The sequence below is a fragment of the Aptenodytes forsteri genome, unplaced genomic scaffold, assembly GCF_000699145.1.
Source record: "Aptenodytes forsteri isolate BGI_AS27 unplaced genomic scaffold, ASM69914v1 Scaffold208, whole genome shotgun sequence".
Taxonomy (NCBI): domain Eukaryota; kingdom Metazoa; phylum Chordata; class Aves; order Sphenisciformes; family Spheniscidae; genus Aptenodytes; species Aptenodytes forsteri.
In genome coordinates, this window is record NW_008794963.1 from 4,573,909 (window position 1) to 4,585,429 (window position 11,521).

Sequence of the window (11,521 nt, forward strand, 5' to 3'; positions counted from 1 at the left end):
CTTTTCTTGTTGCCCTTGATGTCCCTGGCCAGGTTTAATTCTATCAGGGCTTTAGCTTTGCTAACCTGATCCCTGGCTGCTCAGACAATTTCTCTGTATTCCTCCCAGGCTACCTGTCCTTGCTTCCACCCTCTGTAGGCTTCCTTTCTGTGCTTGAGTTTGTCCAGGAGCTCCTTGTTCATCCGTGCAGGCCTCCTGGAGTTTTTGCCTGACTTCCTCTTTGTTGGGATGCATCGCTCCTGAGCTTGAAGGAGGTGATCCTTGAATATTACCCAGCTTTCTTGGGCCCCTCTTCCCTCCAGGGCTTTGTCCCATGGCACTCTACCAAGCAGATCCCTGAAGAGGCCAAAGTCTGCTCTCCTGAAGTCCAGGGGACTATATATCTCCTATATTATATAAGAGAAGAACGAATGCAAAATATTCTTTACTGTGAAGTACAGGAGAGAAGAATTCATTATGCAGGTGAAATCTGTATCATACTCTGTATTTTATATACTTTAGCAGATTTCATAAAATATGTAATTTGGTGCTTTAATTTCAGTAATATTTCACAAAACATATATTCCAATATTTACTTGCATTAGACAGAGTATGTAAATAGGCACTGGGTCATACAATAATCTACCGTGCTTTTTTTTAAAAAAAAAAAAACAGAACTGCATTTATATTGATGAAATAATGCCTAGAAAGAATAATAAAAGACACAGTTGTTGTGGTTAGATCTCTCTGTGTGGAAAGTTGACAAACACATTCTTGAGTTTTAAGAAACCACATTTAAATTTGAAATACCACTACTGACATAACAGATTTTCAGTGTATTTCTGCTAAGCATTTAAGTAAGTTATAGGGCTACTGAACCATGCTATCACACTGCCCCACCAGGAATGACTTGATCAAAACGGCTTTCCTGCCATTCGCATGCCTCTGTGGGTAGATATGATTAATTACTTAATTTTCTTAATTGCTTGCATACTCCATTGGTGACAATGGCTGTGGTATTAGCAGTTTCAACTGTGTTTGGATTTCGGCAGCACTGGGATTGCACTTTGAAATAGGTTGCATACCCATAGGTTGCATACCTATACTTAGATTGCGTGCAATGCGTGCATCACAGGTTGAGATGTGCTGCTTTAATCCTATTTATTTTTAGATTGTTAGCAACAATGATTAAACAAATTGCAGAATTATTAAAGTTCTCTGTGGAGACAGCAGTTATATACTAAAAAACAACTCTGGCATAAGATAACAATCTAGAATGGAACAGTAGATTGGATGGCATTTGCAAATAAGAAGCTTAAGCTTCAACTCAGGTGTATGAAATTAATAAAAATAGACTAGAATTTGATGTGATCATAGATTCAAAGCAAAAAAAATTAAGATCCCCTTGCTCCCTTTACTGGCTTGTTTTGAAAAATAGTGATAAGTTCAATTGTGCATTTTTATTATAATATCAAATAAGCAGTGCACATAAAGCTATATTGTTCCCAGTGTAGAACGGGCAAGATAATTTTTTTGAAAACTTACTAGTGCTTATTAGCAGAAGACAAATGGTAGTAGGAGACTCCTCTGATACTGGTCACTGGTAAACCGAATGGCCTTAGCAGCCTCCACTCATCCAATAGCTCTTGAATGTTTTGTTGAAGTTAGGTGTGACTGTTTCCCAAACTCAGTTCAGAATTGAAATATTTTGTAAAATCTCATGTAACAGAATTTAGCAGAATCCACAAGTAATGGGATTCACTCAAAAATGCTTTTTTTCTCACTTGTCAGAAGAATTTTAATAACAAAGCACTGTACTGAAATTCCATGTTAAAAAGGTTGAATTGTTTTTCCATTATCTTGGAATGTTCTTTCTAATTTTTATTGTTTGATAAGTTTGAACAGTGGAACAATTAACTCACAATAAAGCTGTTCATAATACTGATATGTAGCTGTTCTTTTTGAGGACTTGAATGTGACATCCTTTATCTATTCAGTAGATACGAGTTAGTCCTGCTTCCCCACAAGGTTGCTCATAGAATCATAGAATCATTGAGGTTGGAAAAGACCTCTAAGATCATCGAGTCCAACCGTCAACCCAACACCACCATGTCCACTAAACCATGTCCCTAAGTGCCTCATCTACTCGTCTTTTAAATACTTCCAGGGATGGAAGTATGCTCATATGGGCCTGATGGAAAGTGCAGTGAAGTCAATAGATTGATCTCGTACCTATTTTGGTGGATCGGTCTAAATTTTGGAATATATTTATTTGCATATCTCCCATTGAATTCCATAGGAAAGAGGCAGCTGGATACTTCTGAAGATCTGGACTTAAAGTAATGCTTAGACGTAGTCAAGAATGGCAAAATTGATACCTTAATTTTCTTAATTTTGTATCTTAATGAATATCCGATTGGTCTGATTTTGACCTTTGTTGCTGATTTTTTTTTCCTTCCTTTTTTTTTTTTCCCCCTTTGGCATTACAGGAGAGCACTGAATCTAGGAATACTTCGAGACCCTGGCTCAGAGGTTGAAGACAGACAATATCAAATAGATCTTCAATCTATAAACATTGGTACTGCTCATTGGAATCAGTTGAAACCAGAGAAGGAAAATGGAAAAGGAGGGGTTTTGACAGAGAGTGAAAGAAATTCTCAAAATCCAGCGCTTGAATGGAACATGGCCAGTAGGTAAGAAGCTTTTTTTAACTTACTCTTTTCTAGAATTACATAGCACAAACACTGCAGATATCATACACAATATATCTGAATCAAATAATTCTGTAATTTTTTTGCTTTACATTGCAAGCATATTTCCATGGAGTTTTGGATTATACATTTGAAATGCATATTACTATTATTATTACATTGTAGTTACTGTCTAGTTATTATGTGCCTTTGGTTCCATTATAAGCTTTTTTCTGAGTGGCTTACTGTATGTCCATAAAAATAACTCCACGGCTCAGACTTCAGCTTCTCAGTCTACAAGCAATGGGAGGTTTTGGTTTTGGTTTTCTCTTTTTTTTTTTTTTTTTAACTTCTTTTGTTTGTATTTTTACAAAGCTTGAGTAAAACCAGCTTAGACATTTCTAAGTTAGAGGAGGATAAAGTAGAACATTTCCTATTGGTTCTGAACTGTTTTTTGCACTTCTGTAACTAAAACCAGATGAATTTTGAAAATGAGATATTTCAACTGAGTCTCCCTTGTTGTGTATTGTATGATACACACACGCAAAGCCCCACCCTCTAGTTAAACAGGGTTGAAAGGTAAAGCATGCATACACTTGTGTGGTATTTTAAATATTCAAATATAAAATGGGGGGGGGTTAATTGGTAATTTGTGAAAATTTGAAATTTTTGTTTTAGTTTTAATATGCTTTTTTATACTTAAAAATTCATACAGGTGGTTTAAAACTAAATTTTATAGACTGTGTAGCAGAGTTCTCCTTTCAACATGACAGGAATAAGGTCTGATGGCCAAGAGCAAGCTTTCAAAAGTAATTTTGTGGATTTAGACGCATTTCTGCTATAAGATGCCTGTTTGCCCACACATTTATTTATTTATTTTCATTTAAAAGTCCTTTATATCTAATTCATGCAAAAACAAGCCAATTTTTATGAAATGTGTGCATAATTTTATGGTTCCTAAGATAAGATTCCTATCTGAATTGAGGGATGAGTTCCTAAAAGTGATATAGAAAAACAGGCAGAATCATAAGGAAGGACAAAAATTGAACTATTGTTGGTTTAATTTTCAAAAAAAGGGGAGATGAGAGGACTGTCAGAGATTTTTCTGAAAGTGAGGCAAGCTGTAGCAAAAGAAGCTACGTGAGGATGGCTGGCAGACTGAGCTTTCAAAGTGATGATGAAAGACCAAGAGAGCTGTCCTGGTTTCGGCAGGGATAGAGTTGTGTGGTGCTCAGTTGCCGACTGAGGTTAAACCACGACAAGAGCAAATAAGCTTACTCTGGAGGAGTGCGTGCAGGAAAAAGATGTGATCAAGAATAAATTCTAGTTTATCATTGAAAAATAGAGGGCAAGAAAAGCAGATCTAACCAAAGTAGTGATAAAACCACAAGGAGTGGCAGGGGTACAGATGAAAATTTAAACACAGTAATAGTATCTGTTCTTCATTTATAAGATCACCTGGTTCTTTCCTGTCTTTTAACCATTTTTCTTTTTAACTAATATAATTCCATAGACAATTTTTTCTTTTAAATTCTTAGCTTTGAAAAAATGTGTATTACCTTCTAGTTGGGCCTTGATGTTGGGCAAGTTGCCCATGAAGTTCTTTCTCACAAAACAAAGTAGGGCCACTGGCATTTCTTGAAAGGTAAGATGACACTAATCTCCAAAGGACTTCTGGCCAGTTTGCAAGTTAAGCTAACACAGCAAAACCAGCCACTGAAGATTTGGCTTTCCTTTTCCTTCCCATTGGTGACTGAAATCATATTGCCAGCACACTTTGATCTGAGTTTTATGGTTACAGATTTAGATAGGAAATTTGGTGGGATTCCTGAAAAGCTATTAAGGTAAGAATAAGGGAAGCAGCTATTACAGATAATCTGAGTTCTCTTTTTTTATAACGGCTTGGACATTCTTCTTTTCCTCAGCAAACTTCCAAAATAAAATTTTATTAGAATTTATTTGACAAATAAGTATGTTTCTTTTGAAATTGCTTTTGAATGAATCTTCTACTTGAGTTTTAATTTAGATCAGTTGTAATTAAATACATTAGCTTTTCCTTTCTGGTATGCAATACAGTATTTTAATTCCAGCTTGAATTTGTTTAAAGAGAAAGTTGGTATGAGTGCTTTCTTGTCCTTTTGGGCTTAAAATTTTGCACATTTACTATAGTTCTTCTTCAGGATTTTCACATTTCTGCTTTTTAGTTGGCAGTCAGTTTTGCTGCATCTGGGTTTATTTTATGATCTGTGGAAGTGGTGTGGTGAGAACTGGAAGAACCTGCATTGAACTCTGCCATCTGCTGAGATATTTCCAGCATGCACCAAGAGGGTGGCTGCATGGTGCTTTACATGGTGCTTAGTGTTTTCAGGGTGAAGTTTATCTTAAGATTTCCTGCAACTACCACAGAAGCTTTATTCTTTGACCTATTTGTGATACTGTTTTCTTTTTTAATTCTTTAAGTTTCTTAGACATGTTTAACCTGGAACATAATGAATTATTTTTACTGAGTTATTTTAGGGTTCATTTCTTTGTTTGGTTTTAATATACTTCTATTTGTTTTTACTTACCATTTAGACCAGTGTTCTGGTTTATTACGTTCACTGGGTTTTAAGATTCTTTTTTGAGATCCCTTTCCCTCATTTTTTAATTAGGTGCTATGTGGTGCAGTATAGAATCTAACCTATATCCAAGTATTTCATACAGTTACTTTACAGAAAACTTCAGCATAGATACCAGCCATTCATTTTCCATTCCCATTTCTAAAAGCATTACTGTATTTTTTAAAATAAATTAAATAGTTGTAAAAATTCTGAAATGGATTATATTGTAATTTAGTCTACTGGGTTGAAATTTGCTCTTGTTTTAAAAATTTGCATGAAAACCAAATCACTCTAAATATAAGATCTATGGATGTCATACAAAAAAATATGAAAAAGCTTGAGATAACTTACTTTAAAAGTTTTAACAATCTTTACAGAGAAAGTAAATCCTTCAAATTTTCCCACCACTTTTTCTGGAGTTCAATATTTCTAGTACTTAATCTCTCATGGGTTTGAATTTTTTTTAAGGTTTTACATTGTAATTTGGAAAGCAAGCGGTCTTGCTTTGAGACTGAGTTGAATATTTAACAATATAAATTTAGTGTTTAGTGTAAAATTCTTCAAGAGGGGCTGTTGTGAAGTGCTGGTGTGATGCCTCCCGTGCCTCTGCAGGTCACCCCAAGAAGAATGGGAGAACTGGAGCACTCTGGTAGGGTGGATGCCCTCTCTCAGAAAAAAGTTCAAATGCTGAGCTGTACTGAGGATCAGGGATCATAACTCTTCCCATTATGAAATGTTTATACTTCACTGTAGATGTTATAAAAAGCTCCCTAATGGTGTAATATATAAAAAGAATACTGGAAACAGTCAGACAGTTCTAATAAGGTTATGTACAAATGAAACCTGTCCACATTTATTGCCTTTACCAAACAGCATGTGGGGAACTGGGAGTACTTAACCAAAAGAAGTTTTCTTGATTGAAAACTGCTTTTTCAGCTTGCATATCTCCTCCTCCCTCTCCCTCCTCTCAATGGAAAAAACAACAGCCCTGAAGGAAATAAAGAAATATATCCTCTCTTGAGGCCTCGCCCCCGTCCCTGTGCAATCCTTCTACAGTTCCCAGCAGCAACTTCTGCTTCCTGCAGCCTGAATAAACTCTGTTTAAAAAAAAAAATTAATTGAGCTTAAAAGCATTACTTCTCTGTGTGGTAATGAATTGAGTGTGGCAATATACTGCATTACAGTTTTGTCCTTGGCATACCACCATCTGGAACAGCTCTCTGCGACTCTCATTGAGTACGTCAGGGAGCCAATGATCTGTTGTACAAAACTGAACAAAATACCACTCTTGCTTTGCAAGGATCCTCAGAAAGGTTTCCTACAGATTTTTCTTTGAATAGTTTTCATTTTCATGCTTTTTTGGAAAGTTGAAGTGCAGCTTGCCAAGTTCTAACAAGGAAGACCAGGAAAAAGTGATCAGTAGATCCACGTGTAGGGAAGTAGGGGCATTCCCTGTGAATCTTTTGGAATAAAATGCAGTACATTTGTATCCAGTCCTGTATTTCAGTTGCTGTGTTTATTGTACCTGAAGTCATGCTTGTAATCACACTGTACAAAGCCTTACTCAATAAGATGGAGTATGTTATTTTCTTTATTAATCCACAGCAAAGAAATGTTGCACAGCATTCTTAGTAAGATGAAAGTTAGCTTTACTGAGGCATAAGTATATAACAATAGTCATTCTGTACAGCTATATGGTGTACGTTTGTTCATTGTCTAATTTTGGTCATTATAGTCCTCAGAATCTTGCTATGCTATTTCACTGTCATGCGATGTGTCTTTGCAACACCTCAGAGAGCTGAAAGGATGGGAACTGTTCTGCCCCCGGGAGATGGAGGTCTGAGGCATGATGATGTCATTAGTAGTTAGATATTCTAATACATTTGTGGATCAGGGATTAACTGATTTATACAACTACATGGGAAACCTGCAAGAGAAAAATCTTTCATAAGTCCTAAGTTAGCACGCTAACCAACATAATATCTTTGGTTTTGCGTGCCTCACGCTACTAGAGAACACTATTTGATTATGTGGCCTGTTCCATGCTAATACTTGGTTTTTTGCTTTTCAAGTCGCAGAATTCTTTGTGAGGATTCATCTCTCCGTAGATAGTAAACTTACATGGCATAAATGAGCTCTTGATTGTCATTCATGTATTGAATGCATATGAGTTTCTCCCTGACCTACGTATTTTTTAAGTATGTAAGGGCTCAAACTCTAGATTCAGTAAGGTATTATTAAGAAAAAAATTATAATTAAGAATAAGGCAAACATTTCCAAGTTTCACATCTAGGTTATGTTTAGCTCTTACTGGCCAGTATTTTCTGTTTGTTTCGATTAGTTTTTTCCACATAAGGCAGCCAAGTTATAGTCCTTCTTGTGCATTTTCACAGCTTATCCAGTCTCGCATCATCGCACCTCCTTGATTAGTGCAACATCATCTCTTTGGCAGTCCTTCCTCCTTATATAAATTCAACATGCTTCTGAGTGGGTGTAATCAAATACTGATGATTTGATTTGATGTAATGAAACGTTGTTGCTTTGATTACAAAATTCTGCTCTTCACATTTTTTTCTCTTTTCTTCCCACAACATTTTTTGTCATATTAATCATTAGATATGTCTTTGCTTTCAAGGTACTTCTAGACTTCTGTGTCTATCCATTTCCTATTATGCGTCTTCTTTCATTTACTTTGACACATCTACACTTACTGCTCACCAGACCTCATCGTACCAGTTACCAGGGCCGCCGCATTTAATTTTTGAAGAAGCACTTTGTTGCTCGCTCCTAGGCTAACCTATATGTTATAAAGGCATTTCCTGTGAACATTCACAAAGTTATTGCAATGTCTTCTTCCAAATCCTTCCAAAAAAATTTGTTTCTATTACACTGTAATATAAAAACTAATAAGACAGCTTTCAGGTTGCCACTGTACAGATATTATTACCTATGGTGCTGTTAGTTGTTCCCTGTCTGCACGTGTGTTTTTTCTTATACTTAAATTGTAAGCCTTTGAGGACAGAGACCATTTTTTGTCCTGTGCTTTTACAATGTGGATCTGTGGTCTGTAACCAGAGTTCATGTTACCGTGCAGATATAGCCCAAATTCAGCACCGAGTAAAAGGCACCTCCAGGCCTTATCACAAATGCTTTGCTGCCTTTTTGCTTTGCGTTAGCATATGGTCTTTCAAATGTGCTGTACTTTTAAGTGTAGATGATCAACTGCTTTAACATCTCTAAAAGTACTAGCTTTTCCTTTTTTTTCCAAGACAAATATATAACAGATGCATAAATGAACCATGGAATGAATGTGCTGCAGACATAGAGCCATCATTACACTCTTCACAATCAAGTTTTTTCATAAGCTCATGTGGCGTACACCTGTGTTAAGTTAACGGTGCACTTAGGTGCAGTGTGGAAGACTTAATAATTCAAAGTGGAATTTGTTTCTTTGTTCCTTTTGTGCTCTTTCTCATATCCTCTCCCTTCGTTATTTACTGTGCTCTGTTTGCCTTCTGTTTGTACTTACAATTATTTTGCTGATACTTGATTTGGCTGAGCTTCAAACTCACCAACTAAAAATGTGGAAAGTAGTAAGTAGAGCAGGACAGGGCTACCACATAAGGATGATTTTAAAATAAAATTTAAAAAATCAGCAATCAATCTGTATTACCAAAAAAGTCCTTTAAGATGCAGTGTACTGGGTATCTACTAGAATAACATTTGAAAATTAAGAAATGGGAATATGTATGAGCTGAAAAATAATTTGAACAATGATTGAAGAGAACCAGTTCTGGGTTTGGAGTTCAACAAATAACTTGCTTTTATAGCTCTGTTTCATATATTGAAATCATACTTACTAGCAGTTTTATGCCCCTTCAAGTGGAAGTTTTCTAATGTATAGCTGTGTGTTCTTTCATAGAATTGTTCTACTACTTAGCTCTTTCATTTTCCTCAAAAACAAAGGCATTTCTTTCTCATCCTTTTGTGAAGGGGAAATAGGAATTGGGTAGAAGGCCGTCTGGTTTAAATTTAAAAGGAAGGTGATGGCAGGGAGAGAAGCATTTGTAGAACTGGCAAAATCTAAGACCACTTTCTCAGTTGAAGATGTACGCTAACTACTAATGGGTCTGCTTTCTAATTTGGGGATCTAATTAGACTAATCTTGCTTTAAAAACCATCATTACAGACCAGCAGAGCTACAGCTGATGAAAATTTTAAAGCTTTTAAGGTAAGGTAGTAGTTTTGTCACACTCACTGATTGCCTTGCTCTTAAGCATACTGCATACTACTTACAGTAGCGTGCAGCCTGCTCAGCAGTGTTTGTGGAGGTCATTTGAAACAAAAGTATATTAGACTTGTGCTCAGTAAATACTAGCTCTGTAGCATCTGCTGTTAAATTTATTTAGGATAACAGTATACAGAAGTTAAAAGCTTTAAGGCCTACCTGCATCTGACAGTTTATATTCCCTTATAGATCGCTATGCTTTCTACATGTTTTGAGGACACTTAAGCAAATCGTTAGTAGAATTTGAAGCATCAAAATCGAAATAGTCCAAGTAGTAAATTTTCATCTATGGATTTTGAATCTTTCCAACTTGACTGAATTACAGTCAAGTTATGATATCTATTTAATTTCTTTTTGGCCTAACTCTTGGCTTACAAACCATCAGCTTTTGAGATTGTGTACTTTTCAACAGAATCCATTTCAGAACCATTACCTTTACTAGACTATGTATATCGATACCTGCTCTTAATCAAGAGATTTAATTACCTGTTCCACATGCAGTCCAGAGATTTCTGCATAGACAGGCATATAACCATATTGTTTAATGACATTAGCATGAATAACTCTAGCTGATGGTAAGGACTGTTTGTCTAATTGCATTGTTCATGTGTCTGGCTCACTTGTGTGATTTATGCTGATGTCCGAACTACTGTGTCTCAATTACTGGAGATGGCGAGATTAAAGGTAATACAGGGATACCTAACTGACATACAGATATATCTGAAGAGTCCTGCATAGATCTGTTCTCCTTTTCTATATGGCAGTGTAGTTCAGTCTTTTCTTTATATCGCGATAGATAGTTGCATAATTTAGTGCATACTTGCACTGTTTCACAGTTGATAATTTTCTATTTTATAAGTATAGGAAAACTTACCTTGGACCAATAACTTTTTGATGATTTTTAGAGTTCTCCTTGATGAAATGCAGGTATTTAGCATTTCTATAAATGATGATAGGTAAAAAGAATTATCAAAAAACTATCTTGATGGAAGGGTTCTCCCAGGAATTTGAACTGTATCCTCTTTTAGGGGCTGAGCACCATCTTGATCTCATTACATTTTTTTTTTTTTTCCCCCCTGATCAGAGGCTCTCATATGGCATTTTGTGGCAATAGTTTATTTGACCTGACCCAGAAGATTCTGGCTATTTGGAATGTGTTGTCATAAGCTATTAGTGATCCATCTATAACAGGGTTGTGCCTCTAGGCTCAGTATTTGCTTAAAGGGAAAAAAAATAAACACCCAGCTGGAAAACAAATGTAATTATCAAGCTTAATGGCACAAATATTCTTGGCAAGCGGACGTTGATATTTATATGAAAAGGTACCAACTAAGAGCAACCAGTGACAGAAGCAGTGGAGGAAGACTGACATCCCTCCATTTTCAAGGCATTTTAAACATCTTGGGCAATAGTTATCATAAATTTAATGTGCGAGCCCTAGAGTTTCATGGGGTTTGCTAGCTTAATTTTTCATGCCTTTGATTTTTTTGTCAGTTATGTTGTTGTGTGCAGAATTTTTTTCACCACAGAGTTTTAATGCATGGATTCAAATATTATGCAGTCTTCAGGACAGCTACTCATAAAGCGAAGGGCATCTGCAGGCAACTTTGAAAAATACTGATAATAAAGTTTGTATCTTTGTTCAAATAATTTTGTGTAGTTGGTTAAACAGTAGAAGAAGCAATGTCAAATGCCAAACTGGTCTACCTGGAGATGGGTTGAAGAGTCAAATATTTAGATATACTTTTTCTGTGAAATGAAGGTAGAAGTCTGACTTTAGGATCGTAATTAACATGATTTATAATGATGATATTTAATGCTTATTGAGGTAGCAATCAAATGCCAAACTGGTATTGAAGCAGTTTTGTGCTACATGCTGGATATAAAGAAGAATATGAGGTTTTGCCCCTCAACAATTTATAATGTGATTTAATCTTTTCCTTTTTTCCTTTTTTTTTTTTTTT

The 11,521-nt window shown here is 35.8% G+C and overlaps 1 protein-coding gene across 1 annotated transcript in view; it reads left to right on the forward strand.

Annotated features, from left to right (window-relative positions):
• Positions 1-11,521, forward strand: part of VPS13B (vacuolar protein sorting 13 homolog B) — a 512,636-nt gene that overhangs the window by 338,408 nt on the left and 162,707 nt on the right. The window contains 1 exon segment of the mRNA XM_009275488.2: positions 2,469-2,672. Within this exon segment, the coding sequence (XP_009273763.1) occupies positions 2,469-2,672 (204 nt within the window).